Genomic DNA, 25172 nt, shown 5'->3' on the forward strand with positions numbered 1-25172 from the left:
GTCCATTCTGGCACCAGGATCCCTTAGTTGAAGGAAGGCCACTCCTTTTACACTCCTGTGTGTCTCCTCTGCCCACAGTCCTTCACGTCTGACACCAGATGTGTGCGGTTTCCACACACCAGGCAGTCCCGAGTGCCACCTCAGTCCTGACACTGTCCACCAGGAGGTGGCGTCAGACCCCGCAGGTTAAGACTGTCCCACAAGCCTGCCCCACCATCCGCTTCAGACACCAGTCAAGCCCAGGTTGTCACCTGTGTGTCTGGCCAACAGGCTGTAAATCGGAGGTACCCACAACCCCCTGGGGTTTGAGTAGTTTGCGAGAATGGCTCATAGGACTCAGGAAAACATTTTACTCACAAGATGACTGGTTTATTATAAAGGATATAACTCAGGAACAACCTGATGGATGAGATGCCGAGGGCGAGGTGTGGGGAGGAGGGAAGGAGGCTCCATGCTCTCTGGGTGTGCCCTCCCCACACTTGGGCTCAGATTTCTACTCTACTGCTTACAGCAAGTCAGTCCATCTGTAAAGTGGATATAATAACACCCCTGATTGTGGGAGGATTACCGGACACAGTTCCTGTGTCAGACACTCACCGGTGTCCAGTAAATACAGCTGGTTTCCTTCCGGCTGCCCGCAGCCTAATTTCACCTTTTGTCCCCAGGTCCAGTATTCTTCTGTTAGACTACTTGAGGTTCTCTCAGAATTTACCACAATCACCGTATGTTCATCTCCCACTGTTCCAGAACAGTAGGGCCCTAGCGACACCTAAAGCAAGACCCCAGGTTGCTGGGATCCAGCCACCTCGTAGAGGGAATTTTTGGGAAAAGCCTCCCCTCGAAGCCACTGCTGGTGTGGAGACAGATAATTGAGGCCCAGGTGGGCCGATGAGTAGGAACCGGGAGAGAGCCTTGGGCATCATGAAACGGAGTATACATTCTGTAGCTGACAGAACCGAAGCCCAGGGAGGGAAGGACTTGCAGGTCACACAGAAAGTCAGGAGCAGAGCGGGGGCTGCTCCCAAGGTCTCTCCTCCTAGCCCCAGAGACACAGGTTTGATACACCTGTTCCTTCCTAAAAAAGGGTTTTCCCTGGGACTTAGGACCAGGGGTTCTTTCAGAAGAGACCTGAAGAACGTGAAAGTCAGTGCTCAGGAGGGCTTGAGATAGCTTCGTTTGTCCACTGTTTTCCCTTTTGGTTCTGAGGCCGGTGAGTCAGACATTCCCGGTGGTAGAACAGCCCGACCTAGCTGGCAGGTGCTTCCCCGTTCTAGCCTCAAGGAGCCCAGGGCCTCACCTTTCCTACTGTCAACTCAGCACAGAGTGGGGAGACCCCAGACCAAAACAGAGGGTTCACTTCTCAAACTCCCGCTAAGACCCCAAGAAACTTTCAAAATCAGATCCAGCAACCTCCAACTCATGCCAAAGTCATAGTAGTCACCGGGAATGACGGGCGGTGGGGGCAGTCGGAGGAGGGCTGGACAAACTTCATGCTGTGACTGAGCCAGAATGTGTCAGGAAGGGTAGAAAAGAAAGCCCCACAATAGTTATGAGGCCTTCCACAGAGATCGCCGGGGTCTGGGGCCCATGAACACTTCTGGGAGGCAGCTGTTGTCCCAGAGCTGGACGAAGGAGCCTCTTCCCCAGGGGGTATACTGGGGTATACGGGTCCCAGGAGCCGGACTTCCATAGCAGGACCGGCTGCCTGGGACAGTGGCTGTCCGGCCAACAGTCACGTGAAGCCGCATCGCGGGGTCGAAGTCAGGCGCAGCGGGACAGCTGCAGGTAGGCTGTCTGGTCTGGGGCAGCACGTCCCTCAGAGCCTCAGTGTCTTCATCTGTAGAATGAGCTGGTGACACCTATCTCAGTGAGATCCAGGGTGTCCCCAAAGTGCAGTGCTGACGGCAGGAGTTCTGAAGGCTGGCTGTCTAGAAATGAGGAGTTCGCACCGCATGTATCCAACTCAGTGCTGGAGGGCAGGTTTCCTTTACAGGCCTGAGGTGCAGACTAGACCTAGGAATGCCCCAGAATGTTAAAGCCTCGTGTTGGAGGGCTGGGCAGGGGCTGGAACAGAAGCAGGAGAGTGTGGAAGGCAACTTTGTTTATAGTTTCTGGATGGAATGCAGTGAGTCTCAAACTGTTATTTTGAGGAGTTCCAAGGGTCCAGCTAGGTGTGCCAGGAACCTCACCCTGCTGCATCTGGAAGTGTTCCACTTTACCTATTTTATCCATTTGGGTTCTGAAAACAAAAGAAAAAGAAGAAAAACCTGGTAGCTTAGTGGAAATCCACATGGAGTGAATTAAAACACATGATGAAGGATGTATTTTCATTGGCCTCAAGGAATGTAATGGAATAGCCTTTCCTCTCTTGGTTTGCTTGTAATAACATCATCGGTACATTCCGAGATCTGACTGTCCTGGTGCTGGAGAAGCAGTGTTCTCCCAGTTTTCCCAACGTCCCGTGTCCTTAGCCGATCCCCAGAGCAGCAACGACACAGACGCGGGAAGGAGGCCCAGCCAGGGACTTCTAGACACCCCTTCTCCTGGAGACGGGGCCAGCTCCATTTCTCCACATTGTTCCTCCTCATGGCTTCTTAGACTTGGGGCTGAATTTCACTTCTCGTAAAGCTTTCTGTGGAAAAATGACCTTTTTCCCTTAAGAAAAACGACCTTTTTCCCTTAAGAAAAACACTTGGCTGTCTTCATCTCCTGCCTGCTGAGGCCGTTGGCACTCTCTGCCTCACCTCTGACACAGCAGGGCCCCACCTGAATGACGAACTTCCTCCGGAGTCCTACCCCTTCCCTCCTCACTTCCCTCTGGTGGCCAGTTCCTGCCGAGTGTCTGTGCTCGAGATTCACAGGTGGCAGGACTTCCATGCCCCACACTTTCAGGCCCTGCTCCTCCTGTCGGAACGTTACCCCTCAATGAAGCGTTTCCAGCCACTGTGGCCACCTCATCCGCCCCTACGCCCATGCTTTCCTTCTGCCTCCATCACCAAGGTTCACACCCCTTGGCATTGTCCCATGGGAATCCAGTCGGGTTGGGTGTCATGAAGTGTTCTGTTTGTCTCCGGACCCTCAGAAACCAGCACACTGTCTAACTTAGGCGCTCTTGCTGTATGCATACCGGGTTGAGTGAACAGATCAAGACCCAGGGGCTTGCCATGCATTGGCACTCAGCACAGGCCCCCGGTCGCATGCTCCCTTGTGCCAGACAGCTTACACCGACGAAGGTGTGCACCATGCCCCACCCTGACAAACCCTGACTCATGCCGTATGCTCGCTGTGTGTCCCCTGAAGGCTCGTAGCAGGACCCCAACTGGTCAGCCTCTCTTCTCTTCTTCAACCTGTCCTACTTGCTGGTGCTGCTGGCATGACCTTTCTGCAGAACGGGGGTCAGGTCGGCAAGCCCCGCTTATGTTCTCCTCATCCCTTATGCGTGAGTTGCACCAACCGCGCTATGCTGTCCCCTCTCGGTGCTGCAGTACTTGTGGGTCCTTGCCTGTGTGCGTGCTGCCGTCCCACCCCCCACCCCATGCCAGGGGAGCCTCCCGGTGCCCCCGTGCACCTCAGGGCTTGCTCCATGGCTCCCAGCACGCTGTCATCATCCCACTTGGGCTAGACTGTGAGCCCCTCGAGGGCAGGCATCTTGCTCCTCACCTGTCCGGCGCCCTGGAGTGGGGGAGCTTGCCGCTCCGTTCCCGTGTCTGTGTTGTGTGCCTCACGTAGCCTGGCACTTCCTGCCATCATCACGCCATCGTCTGCAGACCAGGACGGCATTCCTGAACCAGCATCGCTCGCAAGCCTGTGAAACTGGGCGCAAGGTGAGGGGTGCTATCTGTGATTGAGGGACATGGCAAATAGAATTGTCTCACACAGAAATCGCACCCGTCACCTTGGCCCGCCTACCACCGTCTCTGAACAAAGGAGCGCACCTTCCTTGGCCAGCAGCCTTGTGTTCGAGGACCTACGGGGTTTGCCGCCCTGAGGTGCGTGCATGTCGGACGTGGAGTCAGGTGGATCGGGGTTCAAACACTGCTTATGCCACGGGTGTGCCCTGGGGCAAGCCACGGTGCTTTTCTGAGACCGTTTCTCCCTCTGTACGACAGGCTCATTGTACCTACCTCACAGGGTTGTTGTGAGGGTAACGGGACATGGCGTCCCTGAAAGTGCTTTGTCACCTGGAAATTACTGTAACAATTTGAAGTTACCCTTTTTTTCATATGTACAAAGTTAGCTAACAATATCAACTGCAGCGATGCTGACCGCCCTGCTTTGGGACACAGAGGCCGGGCTCAGGACTGGGATGGTCAAGAGCGTGGGGGCGGATGAGGATGGGACACAAGCAGTTCTCTGTGGTTTGGGACTTCAAATCGAGGCTTTGGGAAAAAGCTCTGCGTGACCTTGGGGTCTCCCTCTGCCTGCTGACAACACTTTGTATCCTTCCTGGGGGCCCCTGATCTCTGAACATCCCACCATTGTCTTCCTCTAAAGAGCTGCTGGCTGGTTTGCACTTCACTTCCTGGAGAAGAAAGACCCCCTCCTACCAGCCCCAGGATGTTCTCCCTACCACTAGTGGGCAGATTTTTGGGGGGCTTTTGGTTTTCCTTTTGGTTTTCCATGGCTGTGGCCTACACAGCAGAGCCCAGTGGGGGCTTGGGATGCTGCATGGTCTGCCTCGCCAGTTCCTGCCTTTATGCCTGGGGTTGGGGCACGGTGAGCAGCCTGGGGTTGGCACAGGTGATTGGCAGAAGTGACACAGACTGGGGGCAGATGACAGGGTGGCAGGCCCACACCACTGGCCCGGCACACGGAGCAGCCGGGCACCCTTGAGCAAGTCACCGTGCCACGCACGGCCCCAGTTTCTTTATCTTTACCACGTACGCGTAGCCGCCTACCACGTTGTGGTGAGGCCCAGTGACACAGTAGAGGGGAATGTGATTCGTCCCCTGTAAAGCACCGTGAGAGTACGAGCGGCATGTCATTGTGCCTGGAGCACCCAGTCCCAGGACACGGTCCTAGAACCTCGCCCCTCAGCAGTGGCAGGGTCATTACCCTGGTGTGGAGAAGCAGTGATGTGCCCCAGGGGCTCACCCACCTGCTCCTCGAGGAGAGGATGTGCCCCGTTTTCCCACGCGCCGTCGTGCTTGCTTATCCCGCTGGGTCTTCACAGCATCCTCTGGGCCCGGCAGGGAGACGTTAGGATTGTTGTCCCCACTTTAAAGATGAGGAAATGAAGGCTCAGAGGAGTAAGTGAGTTGCCCAAGGCCACACTGGGGAGGGACATAGCCCCAGCCTCCTAACTGCCAGTTCAGGTCTCTCCCGTCGCACGGGTTGCCTCTCAAAAGACACGCTTATCAGCTGGTGGCCTCCGTGCTTTCTACGTGGCTCATAGGTGGATGGTTACAGGTACTCAGCCTGGCCCGTCTCTGTGGCCATACGCCTGTGTCTTCTGAAGGAAGTCAGAATTTCATTAGCACCCCTGTTCTGTTTCCTCACCTAGCATCTATTTCTTTCCTAAAGAATGATCGTTTCACAGGTCAGCCTTCTGCCAAGTTTAGCTCATACAGGATAGGAGCCAGCTCATATCTCTTAGCAAGTAACGGTCGCAAGGACTCAGGAACCCAGGTGCTGAGCTTGAAGTATGACTTGCAGTTTCTGGAGTGGCCCAGGCGTGAGCATCTGAGGCCCTGCCCCCACCGGTGGTGCTGCTGCCTTCATTCACCCATTGATTCACTCAGCAAACAACTGGGTTTTCACAGCGGACACCTGCTTGATTTGCCTGCCTCTCCGCTCAGCCCATGATAGTCTGTTCTTCATGTGCAAGCAGATTGCTCTTTTCAAGTGTAGTCTAGCTCAGGTCAGGTCAGCCTTTGCTCAAGACTCTCCAGAGACTTCTAGTCTTACTCAGAATCCAACCCAAATCCTTAGCAAGGCCCGCATAGACTACGCCCTGGCGCCTTCCGAGCCCACCTCCGCCCCAACTCTGTTTCACCCTCTGACTTCCAGTCACTTTGCCTCCTTGTTGCTTCCCTGTGCACACCACACATGCTCCTGACACAGGGTCTTAGACCTGATATCCCTTTGGCCTAGAATGTTCTTCCCTGAAATAGCCTATGGCTCCTTCACCTCTGCTCACATGTCACCTAATCATCACCTGCAATTCAGTTCTCGTCCCTGCTGTGTTCTCGTGACACATATGTGTTTGTCATGTAACTTCCAGGGGAGCGGTTTGTATGCCTCATGTGGCGATGCTTGTGTGATGAATGAATGCACAGACATTTACGGAGCACCCGTTCTGGGCCATGCCCAGCACACGAAGATGAGTAAGCAGGTTCCGGGGTTCCTGGGGCTCAGGGGGAGAAGGGAGACTTGACAGCACAGCGTGGCAGCTTCTATGGCAGAGGGCAGGCAGGGCCTGCGGGAGACAAGGGAGGAGGCCTGGCACGTGGGCTGAGGTGGGGGACGGGACGGGGCTGGCAGGCAAGCTTGATCTGAGTCTTCAAGTGTAGGGAGAAGTTTGCCAGTGAGAGAAAAGAGAAGCAGTTCCGAAGGGAGGCAGCTACGTGAGCAAAGCACAGAGACTTGCCAGAGCCTGGCACCTTTCATAGGAGCACTGCCCGTCCTGGGCGCTGTGGGAGATGAGGACGCAGACTAGGCCAGGCCAGGTCCTGAAGGACAGCCTCTGAGTATAACATTCTAAGGTGAAACCCTCCCCCCCAGAGCTGTGAGGAAGGAGTCCTCAGGCTCAGGCTTTCACAGCCTCCTCTCCCTGCCAAACCAGATGTTCAGAGGTGAAGAATCACAGCCTGGCTTTCTTTGCCGGGGCGCCATGGCTCTGAGCAGTGGCCCAGCAGATTGGCAGTTGGCTGGCTTGCAGCTTCTGCTCACAGAGGCCTGGGAGCTTCGGGCTCTGCCTGCCCTGCTTCTGATCAGCTCTGTCTTCTTCCCAGTGGAGTCCGTGAGGTCTGCTCTGGAGGCTGGCCTCGGTAAGCACAGTGCAGACAGCACCCCTGCGTGGCACCCAGGTTTAGCGTGATACAGGCCCTGTTTGCGCTGGCAGAAAGGTGTAGCTGAAAGACTCCTGGCTTGAGCCAGCTCTGCCACCGATTTAGATGGGTGATTCATGCCTCTGAAACTCCATTTTCTGATCTATTACACGGGGCGACAATAACAGCTTGTCGCATTGTTTTGAGAATTCAACACGGTGATGTGAAAGCATAAATATAGGGTGTTGCTCTTATGCAAGGGGCTCGAAGTCCGGCAGGGGCACAGACAAGCACCTACATGGCTCTAATAAAAGGCAGCCTGGGCGCCAGGCCGGGCAGGGCTCACAGGAAGAGCGTTCCTGTGAAGATGTCATGAGGTGCCTCTCGCAAACCCACGGCAGGCCTCAGAGGATGGCAGGCTTGTGGGGCAGAAGTGGGGACATGCCGCGTCACAAGCAGAGGGACCACCAGAGAAAGGCAGGAAAGACAGAAACGTTTCAGGAAGATGCAGGTGACCCACTGAAGAGCAGCAACTGCTCCGCGACAGGGCCCCTGGGGCTAGGCCAGAGTGCACGGGTGGGCCCCGAGCGCTGGCCCGGGCCCGCCCCTCCTGTGCTGGTTGTGGTGTGGCCCAAAGTCCCTCCAAACTTCTGCAGATTTTGTGTTCTACTCCATGAGCTTATTTCCTGAGGTTGAATTATTTACCTTTCAGTAAACCTGATACTCCAGGTGGTCCATGTTCTCCATTCCTCCACATACCCCCAGAGCACCACCAAGCGTTGGGGTGCCCACCCCCAGTGGGAAGGGCCTGCTGCAGGCGTAGGAGCCCATCTCAGCTTAGGAGAAGAGGGCAGAGAGTAGACCGACCTCAGAAGCAGAGGGTAGAGTGACTGGCACAGGGGGACTTCTGGCCACCAGGTTTGACCCTGGGGACTCAGGCATAGCTGGAGATTAGCCAAGCCAGGCGCCACTAACAGAATGTTCTGACGTGATTTGATCTAGAAATTACTTCCCTCTATTGCTTTCCTCCATCAGAGCACAAAATTGGGAATAAATACCTGTTGAAGAAACAAATATATTTCATCGAGTAGTTTGCAGAAGGCCTCATAGACCGCATCAGCCAAGACCCCGGGTTCGTTCTCTTTTCTTTTCTTTTCTTTTTTTTTTTTTTTTGAGAGAGAGCGCAAGCTCAAGCTGGGGGAGGGACAGAGGGAGAAGCAGACTTCCCACTTAGCAGGGAGCCCGATGCAGAATTCGATCCTAGGACCCCGGAATGATGACCTGAGCCGAAGGCAGACACTTTACTGACCAAACCACCCAGGCGCCCCAAGACCCCGGGTTCATAGATGGAGAAACTAGTCCAGAAGGTTAGACTGCAGAGGCGGCGCTCAGATCCAGCTAGCTGCCTGTCTGCCATGTTTGGGAGCACACGGCCTTCCTCTTCCTTTTGCAAACACTGCTACTGAGACTTCATTACTGGCCTTGCGGGGCACCCAGCTTCTGGAGGCAGAGCGGGCAGCTCAGCCAGGGTGAGCCCTGCCGGTGGGTGTGGGCCCTGCCCCACTGGGAGGGTGTTCAAGGCTGCAGGGCCATGCAGGGCGCCTTCCTCGGGTGGAAGTGAGAAAGAGACTGAAGCTGAAACAGAATTAGCACGTGGGTCCGCTGACCCTGCAGCCTGTGCTTGTGCGGCCTCGCCTTCCGTTCCTCCAGCTCCTTTTCCCTGACAGGCACTGCTTTTTAAGGGGAAGTGGACCACGGCTGGCAGGCAGGCCTTGAGCTGGCTTTCTGACTCAGCACCTAGGAGAGCCTGCCCCAACGGCCTCTCCTCCGGGCAGTTTCTGTAGCATCACCATCGCGGAGGTGGCAGCCTGGGATTGGAAGCTGCAGCACCCGGTTCTGGGTCTGACTCTGTCACTCACTGATTTGATGTAGGCAAGTTTTTAATGTCTAGGGGCATCCCTGGCCTGATGGGGTAATGATCACACCACTCCTGGGATGTGTCATGAAAATTTCACAGACACAAAATGTCACTCATGCGGGACTACCTAAAACAGAAAGCAAAGAGCATCGATGGGCCGCACCACTGACACTAACACGTTATTGATCCACACCCCAAGCCAGACGGTGCTTTTGTTATTTTTCCGGTAAGAAAACAGAGTTACAGTAACCCGTCCAAGGCCAAGAGTAAAGGACAGAGCCAGGGCTGCATCTGGCTATAAGTGACCTCAAATCCAGGCGCCCAGAACAGTGCCTGGCATGTGGTGAGCACGTAGTAAACGGTGGGGCCACTTTCAGCACTGTGATGCCACCTGTCTAGTTCAGCCCTGCGGACAGGAAGATACAGTTCCAAAGACAGACTAGCTAACCTCAGGTGTCAAAAACCCTTAGAATGGATGTCAGTTGTTTGGGGAAGTATCGGGACAGGCAGGACCGTGTGAGCCCTGTGTCAAGGAAGAAATAGAGGGGGAGATGAGGTGCCAGCTTTCAGGTGACCCTCCCAGGTAGTGTCTGGAGAAGAGGGAAATGCCAGGTTCCTTTGAAGTCCAGTGTTGTCCCTTACAAATGTGTGCATATGTTGCATTTTACATTTTAGGCCCAGGAAGAAAAGGGGGAACAGTCAGTATCCACCACAAGGGAAGATGGTAAGGAAAGTGGGGTCTGGCCCAAGTAAGTCACTGGTTGGAAAAGAGGGAGCTGGAGAAGGCAGTTAGCGGCTGGGCCAGGCAAGTTAGAGCATAGGAGGCCCCAGGTCTGAGAGTGAGGATTTCCCGTGGATGCTGGTAGGACCTGCTAGGGCCCTGGCTGGGGATCAGCGTGGAAGAGCTATGCTTCCTGATGTTTTGTCTGCAAACATGGCTCAAGGGAAGAAGTCTGAGGCCGAAAGACCCCCCACTCGAGAGCATGAGGCTGGGGCCTAGACAGCCCAGGGAGAGCAGACCTGAAGGCCATTTTTCAGAGAGCCAGCATTTCTTGGAGACCAGTAGAAAGCACAGAGTGGAAAGCCAAGTCGGACTGGGGCTGACTAGTTCCCACCGGGAGACTGTGATGCGGGCTTTGGGCTGGCCACACAAACGTGCTCTGTGCTTCCTGCCGGGCCCTGTACTGGGTGCTCGGGTCCAAGAAGGGAGAGGCATGGGAGTTGCTCTCGAGCTCACAGTTCAGTGGAGTAAACAGAGGAGAAACTGAGGTATTGGCAGTGGGTGAGTTCCCTGGGGCACAACGGCACAGGACACTACAGCAGAGCGGGTGGCGGAAGGAGGGGGAACGTTCCCCACACGGCCACCTGAGGAGCCAGGGAATGCTAACCTAACCTGGACTCTGTGGGTCCTGGGGGTTGCCAATCAGGGAAGTGCGGACAGGTCTTCCCGGCAGAAGGAACAGCCTCCGTGTCCACAGGTGTAATGACAGGAAGGGGTCCCAGGGCAGTGGCAGAGACGCATGCCTGCTGGCAGGTCCAAAGACGGAGCTCTTGCAGGCCTTGGAGCTGGTTGGGCTGGGAGAGAAACCAGGAGTGTCGGGGATCGGTTGCGGGGAAGCAAACATGATGGCAAGGAGGGGAAGCATGAGGAACAGCAGCGAGGACGCCGGGGAACAAGGGGAGAGCAGGTGGCCTAGGCAGACCGTGCCCAGGCTTCTGCCTTTGGCCGCTCACCTGTTCCATTCTGGCTCTGTGCCCACCCTGCCCCATCCCATTGCCCACAGGGGACAAGAGGGGAGCCACAGGTGAGGGGGTTCTTCTGGCAGACACCTGGTGTCACCAAGGCCTGTGAGCGCTAACCCCACAAGGGGTCTGTGCGCTTATCCACAGCCCCCAGAACTTGCTGGAATCAGGTAGGCAGGAGGGTTCTGATAGGTTAGCTGGGAAGCCTCATTAAAGATTGAGGCAGTGAAGCCCATTTGACGGCTGGCTGGCGTATCGGTTTCCCACTGCGTAAGCCGGGCGGCTGAGGAAGGAGAGGTAAGTGGCCGGGATGCGAGAGGCGCCCTCCTGCACCGCGCCCGGGGGCCTGCCCGTAACGGTCAGCAGAGAGTGGGCCTTCCACTGCCTCTGCTTCTGCCACTGCGACTGCACCGTGCTTTGCAGAGTGAGCTGTAGGGGATGGGGCCCCTCCTGCTCCTCACAGGGTGGGAAGGGGGCCTCCTCCGGTCCTCACGGGGGGCTCCTCACAGGCGGCTCCTCCCTGCTCCTCCTCATGGACCCCCCGCTCCGCGCGCCTCACGGGCCTCTCCTCCTGCTCCTGTCTGCTGGGGTGGTGGGCATGAGCTCTGGATCTTGGGACAAAGCACCCATTAGTGGCTGACCAGAGGGTAAGCGCTGTTTTGCACTGAGGACTTGCAGAAGGGTGGACCGGAGCAGCAGTGTGCGGACTGGGCTCTGGAGATGTGGGCTCCTGTCCCAGCAGTGCTGGTCACTTGAGGTGCGTGTGGCCTTGGGTGCTTGCTCACCCTTTTGGAGCCTCAGGCTCCACACCTATAAGGAGGTCTGATAAGCCCCGCCCTGGATAGTTGAGCAGATCAATAAGCGAAGTCACGCAAAGGCACTTTGTCACGCACACTGTAAAGGTGTGACAGGTTTTTATGGTACTTTACTGTGTTTGAGATTCTTCTCAAGGCTTGTTATATGTCCTCAAGTGAGCTTATTAGGAAAGGGAGAAAAATTATTTCAGCAGGAAAATAAGTGGCCTGAGACATAGCCTGAGGGGGTAAGGCAGGCTGGCGGGCAGTGTCCTGGCCTGGGAGCCAGGAGCCTAGGTCCCAGCCCCACTTTTCCCGTGAGCAAATCCTCCTTTTCTCCAAAGCTCCCGGGCCTTCTGTGCAAGGACACGGACAGGGAGGTGGGGCTGCTGCCACCACAGGCCTCCTGCTGCCATCGGCACAATGCAAAGGTCTGCTCTCTAGACTCCAGGTGGGCACTTCATTGCCAGGACTGGTAGGTGCTTCTCCCTGTGTGGCCTAGGCCTTAGCTTCCTCTCTGAATCAGTCCCTGCATCCGCACTGGGTGACCTTCCAGGACTACAGGCCATTCAGACACTGGCCTCTTTGATGCAGCTTTAGGCATTGGTCACCATGGGGTGACGGTTGAACCATCACTGGCAGGCTCAGGAATGAGGGTCTGTTACAAGAGTCCAGTGGGTGACACAGCTGCCTCCAGTGATCTGAGTAAAAGAAAACAAGCTGCCTTACATATCAGCCCACTGTGAGCCTCGGTTCATGAGGAAGGCCTAGGTAGGAAAGGCACTGGAAGATTCACCCAGGGTAACTTCAGGCAAGCAACTGAACCGTCATTAGAGCAGAAGGTGGCAGTCAGGATCTTTGTAAGCACGTAAATGGGGAGACAGCTGCTTGTCCAACTAGAGCCCTGGGCTGGGAGACATTTGTCCTGGGCGCTGGTCCCAGCTCTGCCACCAATTCCTGTGTGGCCTTGGAGAAGCGACTCTGAAGACTCAGGCCCAGATCACAGACTCCATTCCCACACGGACGCTAGCTTGCTCAGCAGTGGAGGCCTTGAAATGAGAGGGGAAGGAGTGCTAAGGCGTTGGTCTGGGAAGGCTGCCTCCATCTCAAAATGCCTCTCTAAGTCAATGCAAAATGCAGGGGCCCTCGAGAGAGAGGGGAAGGAGCCAGCCAGCGAGATGCCAGAGGGGAGGAGGGGGCCTCGAGGGGCTTGGGACTCTGCCCAGCCCAGATTAGGTAGCTGTCGTTTGCTGGCCAGAAATGCCATCAAGCATCACTGAGCAGGTGCTGGGTCCTTTGTCTCTGGCCCTCCTGGGATCTCAGGTTCCATCTTTCCAGGAGGCCCAGGGGATGCCTTTCCTATAGAGACTAACTCGAAACCTAGCCTGTCCCTTCTGTCCCAGAGGAGCTGGGGGGCCAGTGTCCCAGAGCCTCATGAATGTTAATGGACAGGCAGGAGGACAGCCTCTCTCAGGAGGAGGCGTCAGCAGTGCCTCGGCTTAGCTGCCCACCTCCGGCTGTATAATTTAAAGTGGGGTGCCTGGGCCAGGAGCTGTAAAGGCCTCTACCTGCCCTGCACCACCAGACTCATGGGGAGAGAGTCACAGAGTCCCCACTCGTTCCCTCCGTGGGGACTCTCAACCATGTGTTTCTTTATTATAAGGTAATACATCCCATTTGTACATAATCTGGAAGTTCAAAAAGAGAGAAAGAATCCCACAATCTACAGATAACCACTATCCCCATTTTCATGTGTTTCCTTCTTTGTCCTTTTCAATTACAGAGATTTAGAACTAGATGGTCCTTCTCACTTAATGGTAAACTGAGGCCCAGTGAGGGGAGGGACTCCCCAAGGCACCTAACTACTTAGGGCAGAACTCCAACAAGAAGTTGGGTCTCTTGGCCCCGAATTCACTCTGAAGGGGATTTGTATAAACTGGAGTCGTACAGAAGAGGCCGGCCAGGAACGTGGAGAGACTGGAATATGTGAACGAGGGATAGTGGGAGGCCTGGGCTGTCTTCTCGGGGGTGGGGACTGGAGGGGGCATGAGCACTGTCCACTGTCCAGAGGCCTCTGGGCCCGCACTTGAAAGACTGCCTGTCCAGTCTCTGGGGAGCAGTGCTAGCAAGATTCCAGCCCATGAGGAGGAGGACTAGCCGTGAGCGCCCTGCACAGAGCCTGTACGCAGAACGTAATAATACTCGGTAGACTTGGGCTCTCTCTTCCCGTAGCCCACCTGCAGTCATTTCCTAGCACCACCTCTGCTGGCCACCTGCAGCGTCTCCCCTGCTGTCATAGCTCAAGGCTTTGAGGCACCGTTGCCGGCTTGGCCACTGACTGTTTCCAGCAGTGAGCTGAGAACTTTAAGAATGTGTCGCCTGCTGTAGTCTCAACATTTGGCTGGAGAGCTTCACACAGGCTGCCTGGGGCCTAATTGTTCGCTTATTCAACAAATATTGACTGAGTGTTGACCGTATGCCAAGAGCTACAGTGTGTGCCGGGAGTACAGAGAACGAAAGTTGTGTCCCTGGAGAGTAAAAGTCAGACCACTCTGTTTGCCTGGGTCCGTTTTGCTGTCTTTCCTGGTCCATGCGGGCGGACACACCATGTCCTAGTGGACAGAGAGCTCAGCACTCACAGAGTCCCCACAGGGGGGCGCCCCCGACAACCAAGCAGGACCTGAGCCCAGCCTGTTACCCATGCGCCTCTCAGCTCTGCAGGGAGCCTGGGGGGACTGGGGCATCGCTCATATCTGGTTCGTTCTCCTGGAGAAGGTCATGCAACCAGGTTTTCCTCTCTCAGCAGCTCTTCCCCACCCCTTTCTGTTAAACAAGGGTGGCTTTCTCCAAGATGATTGTACCTCGAGTGAAATCCTCTGTCAAATCTTCACGTCCGGGACAGACTCTATAGAAGCCTTTAGAAACTACCAGTGCCAGGGATGCTCTCGTTCCACCTCGTAACAGCCCTGTGGTCATTAACACCCTGCTTATGGACCCCAAGTAGCCGGGAGTCCCAGAGAGCAGTGCCGCCCCTCAGAGATGACCTCAGACCCCCTGGCCCCACTTTCTCCTTTGTTCTGGTGATACCACTGCCCCAGGTCGGTCACACTGACGATCCCTTCAGTGCCTCAGCTTCTGTGGCGTGGGGGCCAACCCCATCCCCTCCGGCCAGGCTCCTGAATTACCCCTCCCAGGTGGGCTCATGACTAGAGTCTGGCCCAGCCTCAACCCCTCTAGCTTTGTTTTCTTCTCTGTCTTCTCCTACCTCGTGACCCCTAAGGAGGAACAGTCTTCCTCTGGGTCACCCCCGTGTTCTGTAGGAGCAGCTGTTTGATGGCACTTAAGACCATCTGGAAAGTGGGCCTCAGAGACAGCAGGAAGTCAGCTCCTTCCCCAAGAAAAATCACTGTCCAGGGGGACTTGGAGCAAATAGGCCCAGCAAGTGTCAGTGTGGGCCTCGCCCAGTGTCCCCTGCCCCTCACTCTGTTCAGACGGGAGTTTGCCAGGGCACAGGCCACCCTCTGCCAGGCCATGGGCTGGACCCACACACCAGTCGTGCCCAGGCACCCTGCTTCTCCCCACCTCACATTTCTCTTTCTCTCGTTCACACGTCTGTAGTGCCAGTGGGTTCTCTATTTTGACTTCGGCAAAACTTCTCTGAGGCAAGTGAGAGAGGATGAGGGTTGTCCTTGTTGGAGCCCCAGACCAGCTCCCACACTCGGCAAGCTGTGATGCTGAGGCCCGCTCAGGAGCCCCTTGGCCTCAGCAAGTCCCCTCACCTCCCAAAGACACACCACCCCTTCTGTGGGGCTGTCATGGGACCAGGGCAGGCAGGCGGTGGAGGCTGGCAGAGAAGGCAGCGCTCTGTAAATGGGGGGTGCGGTGCCTTCCTAAAAGCACCAGCAGCCTGATTGGGGTCAAGGGCCGTTGGAGTGTGCAAGGACACAGGCAGGTCAATGATTAGCAAGGGATGTTGAACTCAGTGGAGAGGCCAACCAAAGAATTTGCCTTTTTTTTTTTTTTTTTTAAGTAGGCTCCACGCCCAGCATGGAGCCCAACACGGGGTTCAAATTCATGACCCCGAGATCAAGACCTGAGCTAAGATCAAAAGTTGGATGCCTGACTGAGCCCCCCAGGCACCCCAAGAATTTGCTTTGAATACTAATAAAAACAAATAGTTTTCAGGCCTTTATGGTTTCCAGAGTACTTTTTCATGTGAAGTGCCACTGTTGGCTTTAGGAGTCCTCTTTATATTCCTTTTATAGACAGGGAGGCCCAGCTAATGGGTGTGGGGCAGAGCTCTGGCCAGGCCTTCTCCCTCCTGACTCGGGGCCACCTCCCCCGCCTGCCTGCCCAAATCAGTACCTTGTGGGGACAAGGCAGTTAAATGTGATCTCCCCAAACTAGTGTCTGTCATACATGTACAAAGAGGCGTCAGCGCACAGCTGGGCACAGAGCACGTCAGACACTGTGCCCTGTGACAAAGGCCGGGTCAAGCTGTCTCTCAGGCCTGGTTATGGCAGGGAATAGTTAGCCCGGGAACTATCCCTTGGTTGGCCTCCTCTCTGAACAAGCCTGAATTTGGGGATCGCTTGTGTTTCTGGGGTTTATCTCTTAAGTGATTTTTATTTTTATCTGAGTGAGTTCAGCCCCGTCCATTCACCTGTGCTTTCCCCAGGTGGTCACGAGTTCCCTCTAACCGTCCCGGCTCCACTCAGCAGAATAGACCAGGGGTCCAGTGTGAGCCAGGCACTGTGCACGGGGTGGGGGGTGGGGTGGTGAGTAAGAAGCGTGAGAGCTCATAGGGAAGAGAAGGTTGCGTTCAAACCTCTGTAGCATTAGTGAGAGAGTCGGGTTGTGACAGAGGCCTTTGTGTGTGGAGCAGCGAGGAACGTGAGGATGTGGGAAGGCTTCCTGGAAGAGTGGACGACGGAGTCAGCCTTGCGGACGGTACCCCAGGTAGACCGAGTGCCGCACACACAAGGACAGAGAGGTGGGGAGCACAGCATGCGGTCAGACTTCGGGAGCAGATGCAAAAGGTCTGCTGTGGAGCGAGGGGCTGGAGTCCTCTTCCACGGGCTGTGGACCCAACTCCCCAAGGGTCGGGCTTGGGTTTTCCACAGATCACGGAGGCTGTGATGTCCGTGCAGAAGAGGGGCATGAAATAAGAGAGAGAGTGCAGGCAGAGGGTCCTGTTGGTGACCCGAGGCACCCGTTGAGGAGAGAGATGCTGAGGCGGGCACGTGGGGACGGAGGGGCACGGATCTCAGACCATGCCCCAGTAAAACTTGATAACCAGCTCGACCTGGGAGGCGGAGGCGGAGACCCGGCTCCCCAGCTGCTCCCCCCGCCCCTGGATCCTGAAGGCGGGGGCGTGGCTGACTGAGGCGACTCCGTGGCCGGGGACTCTGCCTGGCCTCCACGTGGGCTTCCCATTATACCACACACACAGGGACTCATCAGAAATAACTCGACACGGGACAGTGTTCCCACCCTGAGATTTCCCCCTGAAGGTGCTCCTGCGAGGGGGCTGTGCCAGGGCCTTCCCAAGGAACCCTAGACAGCGCAGAAGGAGAGATCCCCCTCCCTGCGCCTCCTCCCCGCCTTTGCCACTGGGGCCACTGGGGCCAGTGCGGGGAATAGGCCAGGAGTAAGGAGGCCAGGAGCCTCACATCGGCTGCAGATACCTCCGAGTGACACTGCCAGGCCCCTGCCCCACGTCCCGGGCCCCAGCTCCCACCTCCAAGACAGAAGGACCTTGCTTCCTAATAGCAAGGATCCTCATAGCTCAAAACAGACTCACATTTTCTTAATTTGTGAAGAATGGAAGGCCTTACGCAGCCAAGCATCATCTCTTCCTGCTCTGTAGTGTCTAAAATTCCAACCGTTCGGTTTTGAAGTATGCCTGCAGTGCAGGGGGCCAGAGCCTCCAGGGAGCACCCAGGCTTCTGTCGGATGTCCCCCACCCTCTGGAGGAGCAGGCTGGCTGAAGGTATGGGGAGGAAGTCCAGCCCAAGAGGCAGACTGAGGGACCCCAGTACAGGACCACCACAGACCGCTGTGTAGGCCATTGGCTGCCATTGGGGGTCCTAACAAAGGGATGGGAAGTGGTCCCAGTGACCGAAGCCAGACCAGGCGGGCAGACACAGATGTCTGAGCAGCATCACACAACCTCAGTGCTAAGGTGGGCCTGGCTAGGTTAGGGGTGGGCTCCAGTTCTCAGACGAGGTGCTAGACAGGGTCTCCGGGACGGGCTCAGCCCTGGAAGAAGGGCGACTCCAGATTCAGGCATGGTCTCCGCAGCCGAGGCCAGGCGCTACAGTGAGGCAGAGCAGCTCAGTTTTCCAGAAGTCCAGCCAGTGGCAGAGCAGCTCAGGCCTGAGTCCCAGAATGGGGCGAGGAGGGGAGGCTGAGGTGTCTTGAGTCCCTCGTGCTTCAGCCAGGACAAGCAGGTGGAGGCACAGAGCCTCCGCGTGGGGGTCAGAGGACACCCATCCAACCGCAGATGCTGTCTGAGGGCTGTAGCCCCTTGTCCTGTGGCTCTTCTGGTGGCGTGCCAGCCTGCCACCTTCATTCTTCACTCTTAAGCTGCTCTCAGTCACCCCATGGTGTGAGTGAATGGAAGAGAGTGGCCTTTTGTAGGTCGTGTGAGTCTGGCTCTGCCACTCGCTGCTGTGCGACCCAGAGCAAGTCATTTCCCCCTTCCAGCCCACCTCACCCATGACAAGTCCACTCGGTGGCTGACAGGGTTGTGAGAACGAAAATGAAGTTAAATTAGAAAAGGGCCTGGGCTCTGCCGGTAGCAGGGTTCTCCTGCTTCTGCTGCCCCTGCTTCCTGAGAACAAGGAGGACAGGGCACCAGGACCTGGGCCTTGCCGAGTAAGAGACAAAAGAGATCCCTGTCAAGGATTTGTTTTTTAATGTGTTTTAAATTTTCTAATGTTTGTACTGAACATATATGTTACTTATAGTCAGAAAAAAACAATTTTTATTAAAAAAGAGCAAAATGATATATGTTCAATTATTTCTTTTTAACAATGTGTTTGGAGATGGGGAAAGAAAGCTGACATTGCTATCATGCCTGTCGTGCGCCAGGCCGCCACGCCAGGTGTTTACAGAAGTCACGTCTGTGGAAGTGTGCAGGCCGACCTTCTCTGCAGCCCATCGTCTGAGCGCTGTGGAGGGTGACAAGCAGGGCCGGGGGCGGGCAGGTCCACCCAGGGGAGCATTCTTCCTTGAGTGCTGGAGGGCCCTCTCCTCCCACCAAGCAGCAGGCCCACTGCCCGCGATCTGGATCCCTCTTCCCCAGCGGAAACATTGACACGGGGGCCAGGAAGGCAGCAAGGCGTGGCTCCCTGAAAACTTGACTAGAGCCGATACTGTGGCCCAGGACGGCAAAATTTGGAAGCTACCAACCGTGGAAGCTCACTTTGGGCATGGAAGGATTCGACCCGTGTTGTGTCCCACCTGGTGGTGGGGACAGGGCATTTGAGGACGGGTACGTTCGAGACCTCCGTGGCAGAAAGCCCGTGGTGATGGGAGGTAGTGACTTCCGTTGCTGGGAACCCTCAGGAGGACCGGCCTGGGAGGCACGTAGGAGAATCCTGTGCTGGGCCGGAGGCTGCCCTAGAATCACATGATCCGTTTCAGCTTTGAGATTCTGTTGCTCTCTACCCCGCTGTGCCGCTGATCCAGGGGACGACCTGCTGATCCCTCAGCGGCTCCAAACACTTGTGGGAGAAGCCTCCTCCACATCGTGGGTTTTGTGGGGGGCTGAGCAGGCTACCACTTTGTCGTGGGGAGGAGACAAGCCCCTTCCCCATGTAGTCAGGGAGGCATGAGACCAGCCTGCCCAGAGTCTCTGCCCTGTCCCTGTGACTCTGTGCAGTTCCCCAGTGACACGCAAGCTGGCAAAGAGAAGAACAATCAGCTCTTTCTCAGTTTGGGGCAGAAGCCTGCCTTTTCTTGTGAATGTGGCTCAGCACCAGCCCCCGTCTGAACACGGGGCGCTGGCAGCAGACCTGGGCTGCTTTGGGCCCTTGCCTCCCGGCCAGGGTGTGGCCCAGAAGGCTCCACTGTCGCTGGGTCAGTGACAGCCTCTGCTGCCTGTGCCTCACTGCGTCCCTCCCACCCACGGCTGCAGGCTCCTGGATGTGGGCAGAAAGGCCCCGCACCGTGGCGAGGAGCCCGGGCTGTGGCTGCACCAGACCGTGCGAATCCCTGGCTCTGACGCTTAACCCACCGTGAGGGTCATTCCTTTGCTCAAAGGGCAGGACAAAATGGATTTCCGGGGTTTGGTGATGCCAAGCGCTCTGGTGATTTTAGGTGAAACGGCTTTGTGGGATGTGGAGAGAACACAGCAAGCATAGTCCAAGAGGGAAGGAGAGAGGGCTCAGTGGCTGAAGGACTGTCTCTGAGCAGTGTGAGCAACGCGGTCTGGTTTGTGGGCTCTGAGAGAAGAGCCCCGAGACAGGGAGAGAGAGGTGATTGAGGGCACAGGATGGGGACGGCATTGTGCCTGTTGAGAGGTCAGGGACGGCTCCTGTGGGCCAGGAGGGCAGAGATGGGAGAGTTCCAGGTTGGTTTGCCAGGGCCTTTGTTCTCCACTAACCACGGCGCTTCTGTGCTTCTCTGCCCCACAGGCCCCTCCACCCAGCGTCAGGTGCAGAATGGCCCCTCTCCTGAAGAGATGGACATCCAGAGAAGGTAATCCCCCACCCAGCAGGGCCAGTGGCACTCTTCAACTCCTGGAGACAGGCCTGACCGGAAGGAAGAGGGGGCGAGTTCATTGCAGCTTTGCCAGAGTGAGGAAGGGAATGTGTGGTGTCATGGAGACTTCCAGTCTGCAGCATCCTGGATGCTGTTCCTGCTTACTAACTCAGCCTTCACACATGGGTCAGGAGGTGGCTGTCATGGTGTGGAGGGGTTCAGTAACGTGAGCAGGGCCGCGCTGCTGGAGATGGGCAGACGGACCCGGCCAGGCTGTCTGTCTGAGGCCTGTGGCCTTGGCACCGTCCTGTGCTGCCCGCCCCTCACTCCCGTCCTGCCCCTCACTCACCGGATGCCTCGGGCGGGGACCACAGCCTCTCAGGAGGAGGTGAACCCCGGCCAACTCACCTCTGAGCTCAGCCGAAGGTGGACAAAGGCCGCGAAGGCCATTCAGGGGCTGCAGCTGCTCTTCGACGGCTGGGCCAGGGCCATGTTGTTGTCCTCGTGTGCCAGCCTGTGGAGGGGGCAGCTCCCGTGGGATGTGGGTGGTAGGGCGACACCCACCCCCACTCCAGGGAGCTTCTAAAGCGCTTAAACTGGGAGGAAGGGCCAGTGTCGTTGTCCTGAAGTTACAGAAGAGTCACGGTGGCCAAGGAGGGAGCAGCCGACCCAGGTCACATTACCAGGGAAGGCAGGGCCAGGCAGTGCACTCAGCCTGCCATCGCCTTGGCAGGGGCTCTGTGTCTCTGACAGGCTCTGAACTGGGCTCTGCGGGAGCTGTGTCCAGGACGTGGGCCTGGTGCAGGCCCTCCCCACCCAGGTTCTCGGAAGAGGGGCCAAGCCGGGGGCCTGCAGCTAGGCCTGCGTGGAATCCTGGCCTGGGAGTTGAGGAGGCCCCGGCCCCGCCCCTCGGCTGGCTGGGAGGATCTCCGGGGCCCTCTTTCCTCTAGCCTCTCCCCCACTCTGAGGAGTAAAGGCCATGGCTCCGTAACCTCTGGGTGCCTTCTGGCCCTGATGGGGTACTCTGTAACTCTGGGCAGATTCCTGCTCCAGGCCTGTTTCCCGTCGGAACATAACAGTGGTATTTCTCACTGCGCTCACCTCAAAGAAATGAGGTAAAGCTGGCAATGTGCTTCTGCACTGCCTGTGGGCAGGGGAGAGTCCTTTTATCAAGCCCCATGGGTCTCTTGATCCCATGGGCCTGCCTTCTGGCCTCTCAGGAATATAGCACGTTGCTGTCCATGAAGGGCTCGTTTTACTCCTCACACTAACCTTCCAGGGCTCCTGTTACTGGTACCGTTCCTCACACGAGCCAAGAGAGTGGAAACGACTTGCCCAAACTAACGAGAAGTTAGAGGCAGAACCAGGACCAGCGGCCCGTCTGCCCCAGCTCAGCTCTCTCCCAGGTCCCGGGGCTGCCTCCACCCTGAGAAGGGCATGCGTGAGCCCCACCAGACTCGGAAATGAACGTACAGAGCAGTTGGGTCCTAAACAGATCTCTCAGAACTGGTTAAACACAACCCTGCATTGCCTTGACCCGCCACCCAAGTCCAGCTTTCCCTCTGGAGCCGCCCGCAGTCTGCTGCCCGTGGGCCGGAGCGCCCCCTGGAGGCCCAGCTGTGGACTGCAGGAGTCAACACAGGCCACAGGGTGGGGCCCCTGCTCCCCCGCATCCCTGCTGGTCAGTCATCTCACACAGAGGAAGGCCCAGGGGAGAGATGACTTACGCGGGGCAGAACACGACGTACTGATTCCAAGCACAGGAACCTCGTATTCTCTCACAAACAGGGTCTTAAGTCCGCACCAGATTTTTACGGATTTCCAAGCGCCTTCATTTTGCTGAGGGCACCTAAGCATAGGAATCCTGCTGGGAAGGTTGGAGTTTGGGGTGATGTTTCAGCAGTTTGGATAGAGAAGCTGATGCAAGCACTGCTGGGAGCTTTTCAAACACCTTTTGTGCCAGAAAGATCTTTTCCGTTATTTCGTAGGGATCACAGATGGTCCTTCCGAGAGCCCCCTGAACACGTATTGTCATGCTTCCTCTGCGAAGAAGCTGAGGCCCGGGAAGGGCTGTGACTTGTCCATGCTCACAAAGCCACGCTCCCAGAACGGGAGCCAGGAAACTCACTACCTTTCAGTGGTCTTTGCAGTGAACTCTGGGCCCCCCCGGAGGAGGCGCTGTATCGCTGACCTTTCGTGAAGATGAAAGCAGCTGTATTGTTCCCCCTCCGTGTATTTATTGCCTCACGAAGCACTTACTGAGCCACTGCTACGTGCCCGGCGTGCTGCCTGCACCAGAGAAGCACCAGCTTCCTGTAAGCTGAGGGTGCAGTGCAGACACGTGGCCGGCCACGTCCCGCATTCCCTGCCATGGGAGAGACCACTGCTTGCCTCCAGCGCACTCTGCCTCTGAGCCTAGAGTAGGTGTCCCAATGTCCCTTGACCCTGTGCTTCATCGGCAGAGCGAATTAGAGTTGGCTCGCACCAACTGAAGCCTGGCCGCTCTCCAGGGTCTACATGACTCCTTGAGCCCCCTTCTACCCCGGCATCTCAGTCCCAGATTCCGTAGACATATTTGTGGGATGGTGTCCTCACTCGACCTGCCCTCAAGAGCACCGAGGTCACTCTGCCTTAAGGAGCCGGGACGTTCGTGCCCATTGAGGCACACATAGCATTGCTCTCTAACGGAGGCCTGGCCTGCGGCTGGATCTGGGGTAAAAAGAATGAGGACATGGGGCCTTAGTGTCCACTTCTCCTGGCAACCAGCAATGCCTAAAAATTGTTCCACGAAGTGTAGTCAGGTGTAATAAGAATGGGTGACCCTGAGGTCAGGTCTGCTGAGGCCAGAGGCCCCCAAAAGCCAGATGAGCACGTCCAGCCTGGGGAAAAGCTTGGTCGTGAGGGGCTCCCTGTTCAGGTGTGCCTGAACATGGGGTGCTGCCAGCACCTGTTCGGGGACTTGGGCCCAGTCACGTGCCCCACTGCCCGTCAGTGAGGACAGCGAGCCCAGCGGGCAGGGCGGGGGCGGACTGGGCGAGCTCACTGCGGAGGCCCCCAGGCCGGGGCACGCAGCGGCTCTCGGAGTGCCAGGGAAACCCAACTCCGCAGCCCGGGCTCCCGGACACAGAGCCACATTGTTCTCGGCTCCGAGCCGTCAGCCGTGCTCTGCTGTTGTTTTCCAGACAAGTGATGGAGCAGCAGCACCAGCAGCAGCGTCAGGAGTCTCTGGAGAGAAGAACCTCGGCCACAGGTGAGGGCCCCTCTGGGGCCTGCTCGTCCCGCCGCGCCCAGCCCCTTCCCTGGGCACCTCGCGCCCTCCGTGAAGAGCAGCTGGCTGCATAGATCTCCGTGTGTGACGGTCACGTCGGATGAAAGCAGGGTGATGAGGGGCAGAGCTGGGGGGAGGGGATCAGCTTGGCCCGGCCCGGCCCTTGCCCCCCGGCCTCTGGTCCCGTAGACTTGCCGCCGGAGCCGATGCTCTGGGCACAGGCCGTGGCTCGGGGCACACAGCAGTGAGCCAGGCAGGTGCGGCCCTGGCCCCGGGGAGCTCAGTGTCCGGTCAGGGGCACAAGCAAGTGCAGAACACGGAACCGTCACGGTGCGCACAGGGCAACCAAGGCAGGGTGAGGTGTGAGGCCACACACAGGAGGGCCCCGCCTGCCCCGAGAGTCAGAAGCCCTCCAGCCGAGGTGCTGGGTCATCCTAACCGTCGACTGGACCTGAGCTCAGGGAGGCCAGAGAAGTTTCCCTGAAGAGTGGCAATGCTGATTAGTAAGCACAGGACTTCCCAGCCCAGCAGGCGCCTTCAGAGCCTGCATTTTACGTTCTTCTCTCAAACACCCTGCACCGTAAGAGGGGGAACGTTACCTGGTTCACTGATGGGAAGGCCGAGCACCATCCCCCGCCCAGCGGCAAGAGCCCCCAGTCGGGCAAACGCTGGCCGGTAGCACCCCGTCTCAGCTAGACTTCTGCTCCAAGACCCCCTATGGGCCCCCTACCCGGCTCTGGCCCACCGTCCGCATTCCTAATGCAAAGCTGTCCCTGTCACACGTCACCCCTTCCCATCACCCCGTCCAAGCCAGCCTCCTGGCGGCTCCTTCCACGTCCTCCAACACCTCTCCGGCATGTCTCATCCTCTTCCGACCTCGACCTCACGCCTCCTTCACCAGACTCCACTCCTGCTTCTCGTCACCATCCAGCATGGTGGCCACTGCCCTGAGGAATTCTCCCAACTTCTGACTCTGCAGTTGGAGCCCTTCTTCTGTAGGCCGCCATGTGCCCACTTCCAGTAGCACACGCCATCCTGCCACCGTTACAGACGTGCGACCATCTGTGTGCCTGGCTCCCTGCTTGCTCACGAGGCCGTGAGCAGAGAGCCTGTGGCCGCTTTCGCCAGTTCCTGGCACCGTACTGGCCACACAGCGGGGGCTCACTGGGCACTGGATGGAGGGCTGTGTGGATGGTGGACCGAGGACTGCCCAGCACTCGGCGTTGTTCCCTAACGTATGCTCCACTCAGCCCTGCGACCACAGTTACCCGCCACAGTCCCCACAGGCCACGGTTCAGTCATAGCTGCATCTCAGGGACTGGCAGGGGCCGATGCCTGGGGTGGTGCTGGGTACAGGGAAGGAAAAAGAGATAGAATTTGTGCCACCAAAGCACTTCATCTCCCATGGGAAGACTACGATTAAAGCAAGAGAAAGTTAGCTGAGCTCAAGGGAAGTTAAGTATGTGACACTGTGGATCCAGCCAAGCCCCAGAATGCTGGGGAGACCAGGGTCAGGAGTGACAGACCAGGGCTGGGCACATCCCACAGGGCCTTCCTGGAAGAAGCATCTTGAGCTTGTCCCCCAGAGAAGCAGGCTGTCCTCGTCCCTCCTTCCAGGGAAGTAGCCGCTGGGGACTAGGGACCGACTAAGCCCCACCCTTGCCTTTCAGGACCCATCCTCCCACCGGGGCACCCCTCATCTGCAGCCAGCGCCCCCCTCTCCTGTAGCGGGCCCCCACCCCCGCCCCCAC

The 25172-nt window shown here is 57.2% G+C and overlaps 1 protein-coding gene across 3 annotated transcripts in view; it reads left to right on the forward strand.

Moving 5' to 3' along the window:
* Positions 1–25172, forward strand: part of EVL (Enah/Vasp-like) — a 107815-nt gene that overhangs the window by 68793 nt on the left and 13850 nt on the right. For all 3 annotated transcript variants that reach the window (XM_034642917.1, XM_034642915.1, XM_034642916.1), the window contains exons 4-6: positions 20087–20150; positions 23336–23403; positions 25092–25172. The exon at positions 25092–25172 is cut by the window's right edge and continues 140 nt beyond it. In XM_034642917.1, coding sequence (XP_034498808.1) covers positions 20087–20150; positions 23336–23403; positions 25092–25172 — 213 coding nt within the window. The remainder of the gene's footprint in view (positions 1–20086; positions 20151–23335; positions 23404–25091) is intronic.

Source organism: Ailuropoda melanoleuca, chromosome 14, assembly GCF_002007445.2.
Source record: "Ailuropoda melanoleuca isolate Jingjing chromosome 14, ASM200744v2, whole genome shotgun sequence".
In the NCBI taxonomy this organism is placed as follows: Eukaryota; Metazoa; Chordata; class Mammalia; order Carnivora; family Ursidae; genus Ailuropoda; species Ailuropoda melanoleuca.